Here is a 21,186-nt window from a genome sequence, read left to right as displayed (position 1 = left end):
TCAGAGCATGGAGAAGAGCCAGTATCAACCTTGTGCTTCTTTCTCTCTTCTTAGCCTTGCTGCTTCCAAGGAGGCTGAAGCTGCACGCTCTGCACCCAAGCCTATGTCACCATCGGACTTCCTGGATAAGCTCATGGGGAGGACTTCTGGATATGATGCCAGGATCAGGCCCAACTTTAAAGGTAAGAAAACATTTCTTTCAGAGTCACAGGAAAAATTCTCCCATGATCTACACATGCTGTGACCCCACACACACTTCCTTCTCCACCCAAGGCAGACATTGCTAATCGATGCAATCTCTTTTCCCAACAAGTCCAGACAGAGCCTCAGAGAATTCAACTCAATAGTATATCTGGTTTCTGGGAGTCAGTAAGTGAATTAAGGTCTATTTTACTGTCTAGTATCATAGACAGTAGAACAAGGAATGTGGGTCAAGTTTTGGCTGAAGCACAAGACCCTCTGTGAGCTGGGTCTCAGTTTTCACATTTCTGCAATGCAAACTTGGTTGCATGTATAGTCGTGAGGCAGGATTCTTGGGGTTTTAGGTTTCCACCAGGAGTCCTGAGAAGGCATGGGTGAGGACTGGGTCCACCTCAGCCTTCACCCAAAGAGCACCACTTCTGTTTGTCCTGCTCAAACCCACCTGCAGGAGGCTCCACAGACTAACAAACAATTCTGCAAGTTCCTTGTCTAAATGAGACTCACCATTTCACATGCCTCATGAAGCTGGGAGAGTTCTGATTTCCCTTCTTGCTGTGACACAAAGCAACCTGAGGAAGAAGGGGGTGTTTTGGCTCATAGTCTGGGGAGACACAGTCCATCTGGTGGTGAAGACCCAGAAGCAAGGTTGATCTCTGTGATTCATCTCCCTTTCTCCTCTTTGTTCAGTCCAGGATGGAAGCCCATGACATGGGGCTGCCCACATTCAGGATGGGTCTTTCCAGCCAAAGGTCAGGCACCACCAGGTAGATACAGTGGATAAAAAGAGTCACAGGATCCTATGAATGACAGTAGGTCCCCTGTGGGAATGTGAGCCCCATGTGGCCAGATGAGCCAATAGTCCAGAAAGACCCAAAACTGAGCCCTACAAGAAATTTCTCATTCTTAAATCATGTAAATTCAAACAAAACATGTTCAGGGTCCATCACTGCCAAAGTATACATGCTGGTCCAGGCAGCTGGACAAAGTTCTCTTCAATCATAGTCCCATTGGAACCTTACTACCACTAACAAGAGGAGATCAGGGCTCTGTGTTCTCTGACAACTTTGAATGCTGTCTTAAGTAACCTGAATCTGCAGACATGGCCTTAAAAACCTCTTAGGACCCCATGTACCCACATCTTCTACACAGCACCCTATAAAAATCTTATTCTAAGAGACAGCAATAGTAAGATCAATCCTTGGTTCTGGGTGTTTCTTCTGGTCACTCGTGTGGCTCAAGTCCAAGAGCAAAGATGGATTTGACATCTGGGAACAGTTATCTATTGAGTGCCTATATTGCCTCCACATGCCACCCCATCCCATTCCCCACACCCCCTCCTCTGACTGCTCTTATATTACCTCCACATACCCACACACCCACCCATTCCATTCCCTATACCCCATCTCTGACCACTTTGTTCACAAGTCTCTGCAGACAGAAAGTGATCTGGGAGATGCCTGGGGAGTTGTGTGGATGCCTACCTCCTAGCCTTGGTTCCCTACCAGCACCTTCATTGGTCCCCCCACCACCCTTCCATCAGCATTAGCACAGCCTTGTTTCTTGGAGTTTCTGTTGCTGTGATAAACACTATAACCAAAAAAAAAAAAAAAAAAAAAAAAAAAACACTTGGAGGGAAAGGAATTTGGTTTAGCTTACACTTTCACATCATAGTCCATCAGTGAAGAAAGAGTTGAACAGAACTCCAGGAAGGAACCTAGAAACAGAAACTGATGCAGAGGCCAGGGAGGGATGCTGCTTACTGGCTTGCTCAGTTTGCTTTCTTAAACATCCCAAAACTACATTCCAAAGGTAGCATCACCCACAGTGAGCTAGGCCCAGCTACATCAATGACTAATTAGGAAAGTACATCGCAGGCCAATCTGGTGGGGGCATTTTCTCAACTGAAGTCACCAAATGTCTCTAGCTTGTGTCAAGTTGACAGACAACTAGCCTGCACACCCTGGTTCTCCTAGGAGCAGGACACTTGTTAGTAGAGTTGGCTGGAGTACTTCCCCAAGTTAAAATCTCAGATGTCTGGAGGGGCAGATCAGCTATACAGCTGGAACAGGATGAAGATAAGAAAAATAGAGAGAACTTGGGGGCTAGAGAGACAGTTCAGTGAGTTAAAAGTACCTGCAGTTCAGATTTCCATCACCAACGTAAAAGCCAGGCATATCCACACATGACTGTAACACCGGGAAAGCAGACACAGGCAGGTCTCTGGCCCCCCAGCACTCCATTGATGAGATTTGGGTTCTGTGAGAGAACTTGCCTCAAAAGATAAGGTTTAGAGCAATAGTTAGAGATATCCAACCTCTACCTCTCCCTTCTGTCTTCTCTTCATCCAAATAAATAATTAAAATATAGAAAACACGAGTCCCTCCAAGATCCAGTCCTCCTCAGTTCTTGCTCGGGGCTTCCAGGAAGGAGTAAAAACTGTGGTAAGAAGGACTTAAGTCTGAGGTTCTATGTCAAAATCCCTGAAACTGACACTAAATAACATCTTTTAATAATACCATTGACTAAGCCAAACCAATTCTGGCAGAGGAGAGTACCGACCTTAGCCACCAAGGTGGCACCAATTGCCCCTAGCTAGATGTTTTTAGGAATTCAGTCCACAACGCCCCCTGGTGGATTCTTTCAGAACTTCACCATATCAAGGACTTGTCTGTCAAGGATTCATTTTGTCGGAATGGTAGGGTCACCTAAACAGGAGCTTATTTTCCTCCTGCATTGAGCCTCATACTATACAGATGCTCCAAAGAGTTACCTCCGAGGTTCAAGGGCTATTCTTTGTGCATGCAACCATACTTCACACACAGAAGGCCCTCAAAAAGCTTGTGTAGCCTAAGCTGAGCTCAAAGTCAAAATCCTCCTGCCTCAGAGGCCTGAGTGCTGAGATTACAGCATGCACCTCTGTGTCCCTCTGAAAATCTTACTTAGAACATTTGAGTCCCAAATCTATAGGGCTACATAATCTCTTCGCCATCTTCCTCCTCCCCACTGGCTCCCCCTTCAGCCCATGCTGGCTAGAAGCAAGGTCATCTCAGGTGCAGCTCTAACCCAGGAGCTAGGAGTAGGGTTTTGCTCCTCCCTTTAAGACTAAAGCAGAAAGGTAAACCTACTGCACCCACCTCCTCTCCTTATCTCACTTCAGACTCAAACAAGACTTCCAAAGCCCAGAAAAACCCCAGCCTTCCTAAAATGACCTTGCAGCTCAGAGTCCAAAGCCCACACACACACACACACACACACACACACACACACACACACACACACACACGCACGCACGCACACACACACACACACACACACACACACGTGCTCGAATGCACACACACAGTTTGAAGCCTTAGTAGTTATTCCCTCTGCAGCTTTCCTATACAACATGAGCAAACTTCTCTGGCCAGCCTGAAGTCTGAGGTGGCCAAGAACTACAGACACTTGGTCTGCAGAGCCCAAAGTCAATTCATACTCTAATATGGATGTAAATAACACTAAGACTACTTATCCAGCCTATGTTCCCACCCATCTACCCACCCCACCCCCCCCACCCCATACACCCCCACCCCCCCAGCACCCCCCAACCCTGAGAGATCCCTTCTTGGGCCTGAGCCTCTGTCTTAGCATCCAAAGAGGAATGCAAAGAGAAGAACCAGACCCTCCCAGCTCTGAGGCTTTGCCTGGACTAAGGTTCTGTATGCTGCAGTGACTTCCAGGACCAGGGGCATAGCCCAATGCAAACACATACACAAAAGCAAAATTAAACTTTAATATTTAATGAAATATATACATTATCCTGCTGCCAATGGCAACCGGATTGTAATTTTCTCAAAATAATTTAATTTCAGATTTATATCCATGAACCAAACCTCCCCATGGGGTCTTTTTGGCTGGTGCCCTCTCACACTCATACATCAGCATCTCATTTATATGGAAGTCACAGTGCTGGATGCTCGCAGCACTATGTGCGTCACCTCAAGGCATGAGCAGTAACTCTTTGGGGCATCTAAACGATACAAGGCTAAATAAAAAGAAAAACCTGGATCTGGGGCTAAATGGCTGAGGGAAACAAGCCTCTGTTTATGTGACCCTAACAAACCACAAATTGTCGCCCAGCACAGGCAAACAATACTTTTAATATGCAGAGCTATCCAGTGATGAAGGCACTGGGTTTTGAATGGGGGGAGGTGTGATCCTTCCCAGCAACCCCCAAAGCTAGCTATGCATTTGAATCACCCAGGTGGCTTGTTAGACAATAGACCTTCGGTTAAGAGGCACCACTAAGGTCTGAGCCAAGGGCCTTGCAATTTTTGTTCTGTTTTGATTTGGTTTGGGTTTTTTTGAGACAGGAGTCTTACTCTGGAGCCCATGCTGACCTCAGATTTCAGGCCTTCCTGTATCAGCCTCTAGGGTGTTAAGATTACAGGCATGGGCCACCACAACTCAAGGGATCTGCCATTAAAATTTTTCAGATGGCCTCAGCCACACACAAGTCTGGAAAGCAATTGGTGAAGTGATGGAAAGAACCGGGGTCCCACTAACCCATAATCTAGACTATAGGCTAGCTTCCCTGAGAGGATGCTAAACCATTAGAGATAAGACAGGCCAGCTAGCTTCCCTCACCAATTTCTGCCTCACACAGGCTGTCCACTGACCCTTTCATTACCACCCCTCCCTTATCCTTTAACTGTCCTGTCCGTCCTTCATATATAATATTCTCTGGAATGCCCTCCTCCCCCCACACACACTCCCAGGCCTTTTCTTCTTCTTACCAACTGGTTCATCTAAAAAGGAAATGCAGATGTCCCAGGAGGCCAGAGGCCTCTTCAAGAAGAAGTTGGGGGGGGGGGGTCCAGGCTGCTCAGTGGCAGAGTTCTTGCCTAGCATGGGCTATTTTACTGAGTTCCATCCTCAGCACTGGGTATCAGGGGAAAGGAGAAGTAGGAGGAGAAGGGAGGCCCTTCAATGATAAATACTCACCCACTTGTGGGATTTCCCACCCACTGTCTAACCGAAACCCCTGTATCCCTAAAAGCTCTTGATACTCCCTGAGCCCTTGAAGATAGATATTTGAGATGCAGATTTCCTTAATATTCCTCTAAACCAGTGTTGAATAAATTTGCTTCCAAAAAAGAAGATTAGGAGGACAATGAGAAAGATAATGATAATTAATAATGATTTTAATAATAATGTCCAGCCTTCCCTCCAAACTGTTGGGGGCACTGAGATTCAGAAAATAGAAGAGTCTGTCCTTTTCCCCAAGAGCAGGTGAGGCTGGGGTTGTACTGTAAGACCCCCAGAGGCTCAGGACCCCAGGATCTCAGCCCAGGACCTCGGCCACCCCAATCACCATGAAGAGACAGAAACTTGATGCAAACAGCAAGAGGCTTTATTGTAGTTGTTTAACGAGCTAACCCCATGTTAGCTCAGGCCTTTCACCCATCCACCATGGCAGGTGGCTAGGAAAGACACTTCGAAGTTACTGCATAGAGATTTTATAGGGCAGCGTAAGGGGAGTGTCTAGGGGTACGCACAGGCTCAGGATTGGTGTGCCTCCAGGCTTGGAGGGTTTGCCCTGTGTTGATTGGTCAACTGGTTGTTATGGCCCATAGGCCCTCCCAGGGTGGTTGCTATGCTCTGTGCATCATTGCTGTGCACTTGTCCGTAAAGCACACCCAGAGCTGTAAAGCATAGCACCACCAGCTAACTTCTGATTGGTTCCTTGCCATGAGGCAGGCATCTGACCTCCTAGTGACCAAGGCAAGGTCAGACAAGCACGTGTTACTGTCATGGATGCCGAAATGGGCAGGCATCTGACCTCCTAGTGACCAAGACAAGGTCAGGCAAGCACATGTTCAGCTGTTATGGCTGCTGAAATAGGGAGCTGGTCCCTTCAGCACGCATACCCCAGAGGTTGACACTCACTGCTTTGAGGGAAGACCTGGATTCTCACCCCAAGAGAAGGCTTCCTCCTATCCACCAAGCCTTCCAAGAGAAAGAGAATCTTAGCTAAGTTTATGTGCAAGCTATGGGTTACCTTTTGAAGATGGACATGATGGATTGGGAACCAGAGGACATAAAGCTGTCCACTCTCTTCTTTCCACAATCAGAAAACTTCGGTTCAAGTCCTGGCTCTAATTGCCTTCTACCCAGTGAGCCCAGATAAGTGACTAAAACCCCTGTGTACCTTTGAGAAGTGGGGACAATTATGCTCTTGGTGCCTCAGCACCTCCTGGGATCAACAAGAGATAAGCCCTGGAGACATTCACAATTATTACCCTTCAAGTGAAGGTCTAAGATCTATCTGAGTCCTAAGCACCTTCAAGGTCAAACTAAGGTCACCTCCTCTCTGAAGTCTTCTTGTCTTTGTCTTCAGACCCTTTCTCAGCTGGGCTCTCTTCCTTTGACCCCTCTTGCTCATGGTGCTATGCCTTTCTCTAGCTGTTTTATGCTTGCTTATATGGAAACCCCATGTTTAATCTCCTATATTCTTCCAGACATGATAGAACATGCCTGGAAATCCTAGCCCTCAGAAGGGAGAGGCAGAGGATCACAGTAGTTCCACATCAGCCTGGGCTACAGGATAAGACTTGTGCCATAAAGGTGGTGGGGAAAGCTGGGTAGATAACTAAATTGGTAAAGTACTTGCCTTGCAAGCCTGAGGACCTGAGTTCAATTCCCAGAACCAGGGTGAAAACCAGTCAGATTACATCATTCTAATGCTAGAAGGTAGAGGCAGGTGGGTCCTTGGAGCCTGATGGCCAGCTAGCCTAGCCTACTTTGGTGGTTTGAATGAGAACCCCCCCCCCCGCCGTAGGGCTTTAACATAGTGGGTGGTGCTGTTTGGGAAGGTGTAGGAAGTTGAGCCTTGTTGAAGTGTGTCACTGGGAGACAACTTTAAGAGCATATAGTCTTGCCCTACTCCTAGCTTTCTCTCTCTCTCTCTCTCTCTCTCTCTCTCTCTCTCTCTCTCTCTCTCTCTCTCCCTGTCTCTCTGTCTTCATACTTGAGGTTAAAGATGTGATCTTTTGGCTTTTCTGCTCCTGCTCCCATGCTGTCATGCTTACCCCTTGATGCCATGTCCCCTCTGCCATGTTGGACTCTTATGTGACTGGAACCATAAGCCTTAAAAAGCTCTTTTATCCTAAAGTTGCTTTTGATCATGGTGTTCCATCAAAGCAACAGAAAAGTGGCTAATACATTGAGGGACTCTATCCCCAAAAGCAAGGTGGGTGGTACCTAAGAAATAATGAGTGTGTACTGCCCAGATGGCAATCTGACCTCCATCTGTGCATGTACACACATACACACACACACACACCACACACACACACACACACACACACACACACACAGAGAGAGAGAGAGAGAGAGAGAGAGAGAGAGAGAGAGAGAGAGAGAGAGAAAGAGAGAGAGAGAGGGAGAGAGGGAGAGAGAGAGATTCTGCCTCTGGCTACATAACCCCGCTTCTTCCTCCCCTCAACCTGCTGTTAAGAATTAGTCAAATCATAACTGGAACCCTAGTTCCATCATTCTCAAGCAGTGTGGCCAGAGATGAATAATTTGGCCTCTCTGGCCCTCAGTTTCCTACTCTGCACAATGTAGGTGATAACATTGCAGCCTTCTCACCGAGCCATTGGGAGGACACGGTGAGACCATTACAGTCAAGGTCTACTGAAGCAGCTCAGAGGTTGGTAACTACTGTCATTCACAGTGTGAAAATGAAAAGCCCCAGCTTCAGCCAGGAAGAGTGTCACCCAGAAACAAGTACCAAGGCAGCAGCATTCCCTTCCTTCTTTTCTGGACATAGCAAGACTGAAAAAGAAAAACAACTTGTCCACAAAGTACTTAACAAAGGCTTGTGGACTGTCTGTCAGGCTCCCTCCAGATCCCTCACCTGGTAATCCCCATCACCACCCCTTCATCCTCAGTTCACAAGTTCAAGGCAAAGAACCTGCTGTCCCTTGCAATTCCTGAGATGGCCTCCAAATGCTGTAGCCATAAATATATCTCAGACACAGATTAGAAGGCACCGATGGGGCTTGGGGAAGGGATTTCAGCCAGATGGAAGAATGATGAATCACACCGTGTTAATGAATGCACAGCTTGGCTCAGCCTCCTCTGAGGTGTACCTGGCCCTCACCTGGAAGCTGGGGAGTCTAGTCTGGCAGAGATGCTAAATGCAAGCTGGGGATCCCAGGCACTTAGGGGTGGGGTAGAGAACAAGCAGGGTGCTCCTAGACCCTGTCATGAGGCTACCCTTGATTTTAGTTTCTCTGCAGCCTGAAACTCAGTGGGACTCTCTCTCTCTTGATTGTCAGGTCCCCCTGTGAACGTGAGTTGCAACATCTTCATCAACAGCTTTGGCTCCATTGCTGAGACAACCATGGTGAGTACGTTATAGCAACTACTGTTCCTGCAGTAGGTGTCGCTGCCCTGAGAATGTTTCTCCTCTACTCTGTGTATCGCTGCCACAAGAAGTACCTTATATCTGTGTGTATGAAAATGTCACAATGGAAGCTGTGCATGGTGGTACATGCCAACAATCCCAGGCTCAGGAGGCAGAGGCAGGGTGATCTCTATGAGTTTGAGGCCAGCCTACTCTATGGAGTAAGTTCAAGACCATCCAGACCCTATCTCAAAACAACAAAAAAAAAAAATTACACAAAAAAGTTTTAAAAGTTAAAAAAAAAAAAAAACTGGCCGGATGTTGGTGGCACACGCCTTTAATCCCAGCACTCAGGAGGTAGAGGCAGGCAGACCTCTGTGAGTTCCAGGCCACCCTGCTCTACAAGAGCTAGTTCCAGAACAGCCTCCAAAGCCACAGAGAAATCCTGTCTCGAAAAAAAAAAATTAAACAACAAGGCTCAGGAAGTGGATCAGTCATTGAAGTGTTTGCCGCTCGGCCATAAAGACCTGAGTTCAATCCCCAGAATCCACTTAAAGAAATAAAAGGATGGTGTGGTGACATAGACTTCTAATCCCAGCACTGACAACCAAGAGCGTGGAGACAGGCAGATGGATGCCTGGGGCATGCTGGCCAGCCAGACTAGCCTAACGGGGAGCACCAGGTTCTTGTGAGTCTGTCTCAAGAATAAGCTGGATGGCTCTGAAACAACACCCAGGGTTGACCTCTTGCCTCCATACACTTGTGTGAGTGTATGCAAATACATGCACATATTTACACACACACATACACACACACACACACACACACACACACACACGCACACAGAGAGCAAACAACAGGGTGTCTAGATTAAAGGAAAATATGTTCAGCTGTGGAAATGCACACCTGTAATGATAGCAAGTTGTAATCCTCAAGAAACTGAGGCAGGGGGATAATGACTTAAAGGCCATGCTTGCACGGGAATCACTCTTCCCCAGCCCCCAAAACTTAATTCTGACCAGATACTTTACACTGTAGGATACAAGGCACTGTCAGCATTTTCCAGAGTAGGTCAATATTGTGATTCAGAACCATCAGTGCCAGAAGCCATCAATATACATCACACCAACACACAGTACCAAAGTGGCAGGTGTGTGTTTAAAACATTTTGAGAAATTGTTGGAAATTCTGCCCTAATCCCAAACCAAAACACATTCAATTGTTTTTTTAATGAAACTCAATTCAGCAGTCTAAATAGCAATTTGCAAAATCAAACATTCCAACAGAGTGCAACACAAAGATACTGATTTGAAATATGCACACTCAAAAATTATAGTAGAAAATACTGTCTTCATTTTCTTCAATTACACCATGAATGTCTGCAGGACTAGAAAACTTTGTATGTGGGGCTAAAGATACAATTTAATTGGTGCAGTGCCTATCTAGCATGTAAGATGCCCTGGATTTGATCCCCCAGCACCACATAAACTGTGTGTGCCATTTCATACCTCTAATTCCAGAACTTAGGAGATGGAGGCAAGAAGATCAGAAGTCCAAGGTCATCCTTGGCTACATAGCAGGTTCAAAGCCAGCCAAGCACCTCAAGGAGCCCCTCACTGGAGTCTCAGATCTCTACTCTGGTACAGTTCCCAGTCACACTTATCACTGTACCAGTCTATTTGTTTGTCCCTCCCAGAACTGTACTGGGAGTTCATGGCCAGCTGAAGTCTTGTCTCGTTTCCTGAAGTGCCCAACCTCAGCAGCCAAAACAGCGATGCAGCTGCAGAAACTCAATCATTCTATTAAATAAACAAGCCAAAGCAGATGCACTGCTCACTGAGCCCAGCTGTTGCTTGGTCCTCAACATTTACACACACTGGACCTATTCCTCCCATTGTTGACTTGCAAAATCACTAAACTCTTCTTGGGGCAAAGAGACCAAAATCTGTCCCCTTGCAAAGAAACTTATCTTGACAGGGCCAAGGTGTAGTGTGGGGAGACTGTGGCTCAGCTGGTAAAAATGTTGGCCACACAAACATGAGGACCTGAATTCAGTTCCCCAAAGCCCACATTAAAAACTGGGCATGTTAGCACACACATCTCAGTGTGGAGGAAGTGGAGACAAGCAGGTCCCTGGAGCCCAGGTGCAAGGTGGAAACCCAACCATAGCACCAAGCTCGGAGTACCTAAGGGGGAAACAGCAGATGATGACTCTGGGGACAGCCCACAGGAAGAGTCCAAGGAAATGTCAATTTTCAGAGAATGAAGGACTAACAATACATTTCCCTTGGGAAGACCTATAGGACACAGGCTTTGCTGCCTGTCAAGCAGAACAGAGGCAGCCCACTTCCAGCCCACATACTCTAAGATACTATGACATGTTTTCATTATCTTCCTATATATATTTGCCTAATTTACTTTGTATATGACTTTGAAAGAAATCTAAAATCTCAGACCTAGAGGGAAAAAATGTAGAAATTACTTACCATGGTAGTACACACCTTTAGTCCCAGCACTTTGGAGGCAGAGGCAGGAGGATCTCTGTGAGTTTGAGTATACTTAGGCAAGGTCACATGGCACAAAACAGTGTTCCAGAAACCCAGAAGGATTTCTGTACAGTAACCAAAGCTTGTCTCATTGGACTTTCTTCTCCCTTTTAACGGCAGTTCTCAACCTTCCTATGCTTTTGGGATCATCCAGACTTGCTTGTCTTGTTTCATTAAGGGCATCTGTGCTGAGAGGAAGCTCACTGACTGACAGGCAATGAATGGGGGGGGGGGCAGAAAGAGGCCACATCTGTTCTTGACCACAGATCCCCATGGCTCCACACAAAGAGCTGCCTGGGCACCAAGGGGTTATAGCAGTATAGACGAAGTCACCCTGTCAGAACTTTTTCAGGCTCTGTTGGTTCTGCAGAACAACAGGAGACTATTGTAGCCCTAGAAGCAATTGGTTAAGCCATCCCTTCCCTCCCTCCTTTCCCTCTGTTCCTCCCTCCTTCTCCCTTTTCTTCCCTCAGGGGACCTGGTTTTGTTCACAGGCTACCCACCAGCTCCCAATTCATGACACAGGGACTTATTATTAGTTTTGAATGTTCGGCCTAGCTCTTTAAAATTAAATTAAGCTGCTTGTCTACCTTTGCCTCGGGGATAATTACCTTTCTTACTTCTGTATATCTTACTTTCATTGCTTCTCTATGGCTGACTGGCATCTGCCTTGCTTCTGGCACCAGGTGTCTCCCTCGTTCTCTGCTCCTTCTTTGTCTCTCATTTCTTTTCCTTTCCTCTCTTTCTACATTTCTCCTCCTATTCATTCTCTGTGCCTGCCAGCCCTGCCTATCCTTTCCCTGGCCATTCAGCTTTTCATTAGACCAATCAGGTGCCTTAGGCAGGCAAGGTGAAACAAATGCAACACACCTTTTCATAATTGAACTAAGGCAGCACAGACAAGTGTAACACATCCTTGTATTGTTAAGCAGGTATGGCATAAACAAATGCAACACACCTTTACACAGTTAAAGTAATATTCTGCAGCATAAGCAAATATAACACATATTTGCCTAGTTAAAACAATATTCTACAAGAGGCACAGGCTCACACATGTGAGCCTTCTCTGACTGCTACAGAAGTACAAGACTCATTAACCACTGAGCTATCAACCAAGGACTCCAACACAGAAGCACAAGAGGATGCCTTCCTGCTTATTTTTGTTTGCTGATCTGGCCTTCTGTGTTCTTTCCCCCCTATTTATAGCCCTGTGTATGCTAAATGTGACATGGAGCTCTAGGGCTCTGACTGGTTCTGCTTGACTTCTCTTAGGTTAGACTTCCCCAGGATGAGGAAGCTAACAATGTGTCTTCCAACAAAAAAGGTGCATTTCTCCCTCATCCAGACTCTGCTGTGAAGCAGAGGGTTCTCCAGGGCTCTGGTCCTCGAATACCAGCTCAGCACTCGGTTTCCATATCAACACATGTAGCCAGGGAGATGTGATGCATTGCAAGGCTGAGCATTGCTGTATTCCTCAGCAGAGTGGGCTGCCCAAACGTTAACAATTGACTTCATCACAATTCTGGAAACTAGAATCTAAGGTCAAGGTGCTGTCAGGATTGGTTTCCAGTGAGACAGGCTTCCTGGCTTGTAGACAAAGCTATCTTCTACAGCATCCTCTCAGGCCTTGCCTTTACAGAGTGAGAGAGGAAGGGAATGAAAGAGAGTCAGCCAGTGTCTCCTTCCCTTTTAGGAAACTTTATTACATTATTTATTTAGTGACTGTGTATGAATGTGTGTATGAGATAGAGAGAGCATGCACACACATGCATTACCATGCTTTTCCAATGACTAAAAGGAGAGATGGCTCCATGGTTAAAAGCCCTGGCCAATCTTCTAAAGGACCCAGGTTCAATTCCAAACACCCACATGGCAGCTCACAACTGCCTGCATTGTGGTTCCATGTAATCCTATACCCTTTTTCTGGTCTCTGGGGACACCAGGCACATGCGTGATATCAGCACATGAACTCATGCAAGCACATGCACATACACATGAAAATAAACGAATAAGTGTATGGAGACAGTAGGTAAAATGCTTGCTTTGTAAGCATGTTGACTTGAGTTCCAATCCTCAGCATCCACATAAAAAGATAGATATAACACACCTATAATCCCAGTACTGTTTAGGTGGTCATAGGAGGATCCCTGAGACTTGTTGGCCAGCTAGTTGGGAAGTCTCAGGTCTCAGTAAGAGACACTGTCTCAAAATGATAAGGTGGAGAGCAACCAAGAAAGACACCTAATGTGGGAAATTAGCAATGTGGAGCCAGGTAAAAATACAAGGGAATTTAATAGGGAAAGGCCTTACTTACAGAGTGACCTAGCCAGCCGGTGGGCAGCAGTAAGTACAGCAAGCCGAAGATGAAAGCGAAAGCAGGGCCGCCACGTGAGCAGCCCTCACTCTTCCACCTCCCTACATCACCTTGACCACGTCCTCACAGGCGTGGTCAGGCACACCTGTAGCCAGCCCCTAAGCAGGTATGGCTACAACATCCCCTACAATTCCAGTTTAGTCTAAAAGAGGATTAAAACTTAACAGTGTAAAGTATCCGAAATTAACAATCATAAAGGTGAGATATAAGAAGATACAACAATCTGCTTATGTCACATCCTAACTATCTATTTTAACTAAACCCTAAAGTCATCTGAAAGAGGTGTCTAAGCCTGAACACCTCCTTCCAATCCCAACCATAAACAATAGGAAGCTATCCCTAACTAGGTATACATACTATCCTAAGTGACAACAATGGGGGAAAGGAGGCATAACATCCTCCAAGTTACTTCCTGCTGAAATGGGACGATGATAGCCTCATGGGGTCCTGTAGGAAGAAAATGTTAGTATAGTGAAAGTCTTGAATGAATTGTATCCAGTCCATGTTAGATGGGATCCACTTGATTGAAGATCTAGGTTGGAATCCTCAACTTAATTGAAGTCAGTACTCGAAGCTCTGGCTGGAGTGTCAGTTGAAATGGAGCAAGTTGGATCCAGGGCAGTCAAGTAGGTGTGGCCCATTTTCTTTCTGGGGTGTCCAGGGATTGCTGTCAGGCAGGTCTTCATTGGCTGTGTAGGACTCAAACATAAATGTTAGCAGAGAAATGTTTGCTTGTGTAAGTATGCATACTAGAAAAGGCAACCATGGGAGAATAATGATTATGAGAGAGTGTATACCTTGAAAGAAAGAGCCAAGAAAAGACAAAGACAGTCCCCAAATTCTTCTCTTATTCTGTATTACATCAATTGGCTTCTTGATACAATACAGAAACTCTAAAGTTCAGTTAAACAACGTGCTTGAATTTTAGAGGAGGAAAGCCAAATCCACCTCTAAATCCAGCATTGGTTTAATTGAATAGGGACTAGGAAATAAAGAGAAATAGAGTTCTCTGAGAGACAGCTGAAATGTTTACCGTATGGCACGTTCCTTTTGTTTGATGGTTATAGCTACCTTCTCTTCTTAAGTATCTACCCATGTAGTATCCTTTGCCTTCTGAAGACGAGTTTTCCTATGAAGATAAAAGCAAAACACTTCCCTTTCCTTTGAGAGGTTTCTACTTAGTTTATAAGATGTACCTTAGTAGAATACCTGTCATTTCTCCTCATCGAGAGGTTTTTCCTTTTCAACTCGAATCTTGATCAACTTTGATGTTATCCAAAGTTTTTCTTCTCCTGTAGAAACCAATGCAAAACCCCTACCCCAACGTAACACATGTCCTGGTTTCCATACAGAGGTTAGTACATCTTTGAAGTATACCAGCTAATTCAGTTCAGCAATTTTTTCCATAGTCCAGTGTCTTTCTGTGGCTGTTTGTCCTTTCTCATTGGCATTAAGAAAGTTGAGTGTTAATAAAGCATTATGCAACCTCTGTTTGGGGGTTTTGTTTTCCAAGCCTGTCTGTGGAGCATCTCCTTAAGTGTTCTATTAGATCTCTCAACCACTGCTTGTCCCGTAGGATTGTGTGGTATACCGGTGACATGCTTTATGTTATAATATTTGAAAAACTGTTTTTGTGGAGACATATGCTGGAGCATTGTCAGTTTTTATTTGTGCAGGTACACCCATAACTGCCATCACCTCTAGCAGGTGTGTAATAACAGAATCAGCTTTTTCAGAGTTAAGAGCAGTAGCCCATTGGAACCCTGAGAATGTGTCTATAGTATGATGCACATATTTCATATTTCCAAATTCTGCAAAGTGAAAGACATCCATCTGCCAAACCTCATTTCTCTGAATGCCCTTAGGATTACAACCTGCTGCCAATGGAGTTTGATTATAAAAGGAACAAGTAGGACAGTTTCTCACTATCTCCTTGGCTTGTTGCCAAGTGATGGAGAACTCTTTTTTCAAACCTTTGCTATTTACATGATGTTTCTTATGAAATTGTGAGGCTTCTTGCATACTTCCAATTAATAAACAATCAGTCTCATCATTGCCTTGTGCTAGTGGGCCTGGCAGACCCGTATCGGATCTGATATGTGTACTGTATACAGGATTACTTCTGTTTCTGATAGTTTCCTGTAATTGTATAAACAGAGAAGTTAATTCTGTATTATCAGGAACGAACTCTGCAGTCTCAATGTGTAACACGACTCTCTCTCTGCATATTGAGAATCAGTAACTATATTAAAAGGTTCTGTAAAATCCATAAGTACCATGAGAACTGCATATAATTCTGCCTTCTGTACAGATGTATATGTACTTTGAATATGGTATATGGTACAGATGTATATGGTACTTTACTTACCTCACCTGCTTTATAACCTGCCTTACCTGATTTGTTGACATCAATGTAGAAGGTAAGAACTCTAGAAATGGGAGTTTGTCTTACAATACGTGGAAAAATCCAGACTGTCTTTTTATGAATTTAATTCTGTCAGTTTGGGGATAATTGTTGCTAATTGTTCCCAAAAAGTTAGTAAGAGCTGTTTGCCAATATTCATTATCCTTCCATAAAGATGAAATTTCTTCATTAGTTAAAGGTACTATCATTTCTGCTGGATCTTTTCCAGTCAGTTGATGAAGTCTTAATTTGCCCTTTAAAATCAAATCAGAAATCTTTTCTATATATGTCTTTAACTTTTTATTCTGTTTATGTGGCAGAAATATCCACTCCAATATTGTGTCTTCCCTCTGCATCAGAATCCCAGAAGGGTATTCTCTGGATGGCAAGATAACCAGAATACAATCTAAATCAAGGTTTATCCTATCTACATGTGCATCCAATATTCTGTTTTCTATGCATTGTAATTCTTTTTCTGCCTCAGCGGATAATATTCTCAGACTTTTTAGGTCCTTATCACCTTTAAGGGCCATTTTTAAATGCTTTAAGTCTTGTCCTTCTACACCAATAATAGTCTGTAGTTGAAAATTTTCCCCTAATAATTTCTGAAGAGAATTAAGAGTTTAATAACAATCCCTTCTAATTTGTACCTTTTGAGGTCTGATTTTTTGTAAGGCTATCTTGTAACCTAAATAGTTAATAGAATCTCCTCTTTGTATTTTTTCTGGGGCAATCTGTAACCCCCAATGAGGCAGAACTTCCTTCACCATTTCAAACATACATTTCAAAGTTTCTTATTAGAATCTGATAAAAGAATGTCATCCATGTAATGATAAACAAAAGATTGTGAAAATTTCTTATGAATTACTTCCAAAGGTTGCTGTACAAAGTGCTGACACAAAGTAGGACTACTTAGCATTCCTTGTGGCAAAACCCTCCACTGATATCTCCTAACTGGCTGTGAGTTATTAAGAGTTGGTACAGTAAATGCAAATTTTTCTCTATCATTTTCCTGTAACATTATTGTGAAAAAACAGTCTTTCAGATCAATGACTATGATTGGCCATCCTTTAGGTATCAAGGAAGGCAACGGCATTCCAGGTTGCAGAGAGTCCATTGGTTGAATTACCTTATTTATGACTTTCAGATCTGTCAGCATTCTCCACTTACCTGACTTCTTTTTGATAACAAATACAGGAGAATTCTAAGTGCTGGTAGATTCCTCTATGTGTCCAGCCTCTAGCTGTTCCTTAACTAACTTTTCTAAAGCCTCTAGCTTCTCAGAGGTCATAGGCCATTGTCCTACCAAACAGGTTCATCTGTAAGCCACTTCAATGGCAGGGCCTTTGGCTCCTCCGAAGGTCTATCATTTGTACCTACTTTCTGTACAGCCTGGATGGTTGGTAACTGTTTTCCATTGCGTCTTACCAGATCTTTTCTACTATCTAAAGATTGTACATAATTTGTATCCCACACTGGAGGAATATTAATCTGAGTATTCCATTGCTGTAAGAGATCACGACCCCAGAGATTTATAGCTATATCTGCCACGTATGGTTTCAGTCTCCCTTTCTGTCCTTCCAGTCCAATGCAGACCACCAAGTTAACACTCTGTCAAACTCTAGATAGAGTTCCAATTCCTAAAAATTGTACATTCGCCTCTCTAAGAGGACATTTCTTAGACCAAGACTTTTGGGTAATAATACTCACATTTGCCCCAGTGTCTACTAAGCCAGTAATAACTTTATTATTAATTTTCACTGAGGCCTTTTATCATTAATAGAAGTTTGCCAAAATATGCGTTTCTCATTTTGTCCTGTCACATTTGATTCTTCATCACTATTCAAACTGCCATCTATAGCAGTATCATTTTTCACAATAGGCAAAGAACTATCTATTCTTACTGTGAGAGATTGTCTTCCACTGCTACTGGGAATGACTGGACCTTTCTTGATGCGGGGGACTTCTTGAGTCCCCGCCTTGGGGTTTTCCGGCCTTAACGGGTTTCCTTGCATGTCCCTGGTGGATCTACATTCATTGGTCCAGTGTCTGCCTTTACCACATCTTCTACACAATCCAGAAGGCAGTGGCCTTCCTATGAAGCATTGTTAGAACTTGTTTGTCTAAAATTTCTCTTGGTATGTCCCATTCTACCACAGCTGAAACATCTAGGTTCCTGGCACCTTAGTGGTCTCCTGGGGAAGGCTCTTCCTACCCAAGGTTCTGGTTCATAGTAGTAGTAACCTCTAGCCTCTTGGTACCTATGTTGACCTCTGTAAGGTGCTTCTCCTTCCCAAGCCCTTGTGTCCTCACCTCTAGAACTTTTAATCTCCTGTTGCCTTTTTAAACCTATCCAGATGGCTTCTCCTACCCAGTCTCCAGTATCTTACACATTATAGTCAATATTGGCTGCATGCAAAACCCATTCTTCTAGCTGAGCTGAGCTGATCTTTAAAGGCAAAAGTATTCTTTTGCATATTGGGTTTGCATTTTCATAAGCTATTGTATGTATAATTGATTGTCTTGTTTCTGGATCTGTTACCTGTAATTCTACTGCCCTAGTTAACCTTTGTAAGAAGTCCTGGAACTGTTCTGTAGGTCCCTGTTCTATTCTGGTATAAGCTTTTAGGTGTTCTCCTGGCTCAAGAACCTTATCCCAGGCATTTAATGTTGCTTTCCTCCATAGGGACAGTATATGGTCGTCATATTCAACCTGAGTCTGTGGGTTAGCATAAATACCCTCACCAAGAATCTTATCTAGGGGGGCTTTATAACCTTCCTTTATGCCTTGATGCTCAAGGAGCTTCGCTTCCTCCCTGACCAATGCCTTCCACTGGATTTGGCATGAATTCTCAAGTACAGCTGCCACCAATAGTTCCCAATCTGTGGGCATCACCCTGTTAAAGGTTGCCCATGAATGTAATAGCTGTTTTACGTATGGGCTATGGAGACCATATGAGACAAGTGATTCTTTAATATTCTTAAGATCCATCAGCTGTATAGGTTGCCGTACATAAGCCATCTGTCCCTGAGGGTGTTTCTTAGAAGATGGCTTTTCTACCATGGTAGCTGGGTAGACTAATGGTGTTCGAGTAACAACCTTAGAAGAATAGTCATGATACCTGGGTGGAGTCGGTGCCTCGGATAGGAGTGATTCTGCCTCTGAGGCATCCCAATGATCTTTAAGCCTAGTAATGATATCCTCATGAAAAGTTTCAATTTCCTGCATCATAAAAGATTCCAAGCATATTAGTGAATCTGTAAATTGCTCTAACTGCTCCTCTATACGTTTTTCTAGGTCTTTAATACTCTCATCTTTAGATAGCATCTGGATGGTATGGAAACTGCCTTCTAGGTATTGGAGTCTAGATTCGAGGTCATGATTTGCTGATTTTGAGTCCTCAGCAACTGACCATATGGACCTATTTAATCTGTCAGCCCTGTTCTATAAATTATCTTCCAAACATTTGAATCTAGACTCAAATTTGTGATCTGCTACCTTAGATGCTTCAATAATTGCTTGAATGGCATTGTCCAATTATTCAACCCTATCCTGGGTATTTTGCACCTTTCCATCTAGTTTCTGGGTCACAGAGCCTATCTGAGTTTCTAACTGGCTACAGATATTCTTTAGTTTATCATGGTCTTCTGACAGCCTAGCCTCTAATGCCTCAGACATGGAGGATCTCTCTGTGTTTATCTTATCATAAATATGCTGCATCTCATCTTGGGTAACAGACAGCTCTGTCTTTAGCATATTGGACACAGAGCCAAGCTTATCATCCAATTTCTGTTCCACTTGCTGCACAATTGTGGCCTGACCTAATCTGTTCTTCAAAACCTCATTGCATAAAGCTGTTATTTCCTGCAAGCAGGTAGTGAGGTTATCTTTGTCCCTGTTCCTGAGGTCTCTGGCTAGGAATGTTATTTGTACCAGCAAGCTAACTGCCATTACTGCATATAGACTGGTAATTTGCAGATTAGCATCCTCCTCAAACATTGAATTCATGTAATAAGCAAAAATATTACCAATTTTAGCAAATGATTAATATTCTGCCATGATTTTACCTGATTTCTACTCCAGATGCAGTAACTATCTTAGACCAGCAGGTGGCGTAGGCATTCACTTAGTCTGCACGGTTTTTGGCAGCGGTTGGTCAGGCAAGATGGTGGCAGCAGTGGAGAGAGGTCACAAAGGCGGCTGCGCTTAGCTTAGAGAGTGTACTGCCTTGTGGCCTCAACCACTGAAAGAGACGTGACTTTACAGCCACTGAGGCCAGGGGAAGCCACAGATCCTGCTGAAAGCCGAGGCCTACAGACACCAGATGCCAACCTCATGCCTCCTCATACATGGTTACACAGGTGCACATCTACATGCATGTACCCTCGTGAACATGTACACACATATATTCATTGTAAACATACATAAGTCAGTATCCATTGGGACATGGAAACCCTGACCCTCAGATGATACAGCATCACTAACTGCCAAATCCCTGCTCCATGACCTTCCTTTTCTTGTACTATGGAATTATCATCAGCTACACAACCAGTTGGATTCAAGCCCGAGCAACATTATTTTGTCTCAAAACAACACAAAGAATAACTGAGATTTGTGAGTTCTTCAAGAGCCTGGGCTCCAGATGACTGGGGGCATTGCTGTGCAGCTCTGTTGGGAGTGGGAGCAGCTAGCTGAAGTGGGCCTCAGACCTTGGATATAGAGATTCCACAGTCTTGTGAGAGTGTTGGTGCTGGACTGGACCACCTGTCTATTGGAAAGTGCAGTGTCATATAGGCTTGAGTTCCACAGTCACAAATATCCTCTTGGGCCTGTCTGGCAGATTCTGTGTGAGCATAGTGGGATACTGGTGGAGCCTTGGGAATGGAGAGGTGTTGTCACAGTGGAGGCACACATAATAGTGGCTCCATTTTCAATATGATGCTGGAACATAGCAGCTCAAGCCCAAGGGAGGCTGTGCTGTGCATAGACTCCAGGAGCTCCCTAAACTAACCTCAAAGCTGAGGACTGTGGTCCAAAGCTCCCCTGTAGCTAGGAGCCACTTCTAGAGATCTGCTGGCTGTGGCCCTGCACCATGGCTTCCCCCTGGCTCCAAGCTAACCCTGGCTGAGAAACCAGGGTCACAGGGCATTGTTACCACCTCTCTAGACTGTCAACCTGAGTTTCCATGGCTCTCAAGACTAATTGGTCCCCTGCTTCATTCCAGTGTTCCTTCTTACAAAAGCAAATATGTCTTGGTCCTTCTTCATA

General features: G+C 44.4%; 1 protein-coding gene across 2 annotated transcripts in view; it reads left to right on the top strand.

Annotated features, from left to right (window-relative positions):
- Window positions 1-21,186, top strand: part of Glra1 (glycine receptor alpha 1) — an 82,410-nt gene that overhangs the window by 31,727 nt on the left and 29,497 nt on the right. For both annotated transcript variants that reach the window (XM_027426210.1, XM_027426209.1), the window contains exons 2-3: window positions 55-182; window positions 8,526-8,593. In XM_027426210.1, the coding sequence (XP_027282011.1) occupies window positions 55-182; window positions 8,526-8,593 (196 nt within the window). The remainder of the gene's footprint in view (window positions 1-54; window positions 183-8,525; window positions 8,594-21,186) is intronic.

The sequence above is a fragment of the Cricetulus griseus genome, chromosome 7 (genome assembly GCF_003668045.3).
Source record: "Cricetulus griseus strain 17A/GY chromosome 7, alternate assembly CriGri-PICRH-1.0, whole genome shotgun sequence".
Taxonomy (NCBI): Eukaryota; Metazoa; Chordata; class Mammalia; order Rodentia; family Cricetidae; genus Cricetulus; species Cricetulus griseus.
The sequence above is the reverse complement of the archived record's forward strand: the minus strand, read 5'-3'. Positions and strand labels throughout refer to the sequence as shown.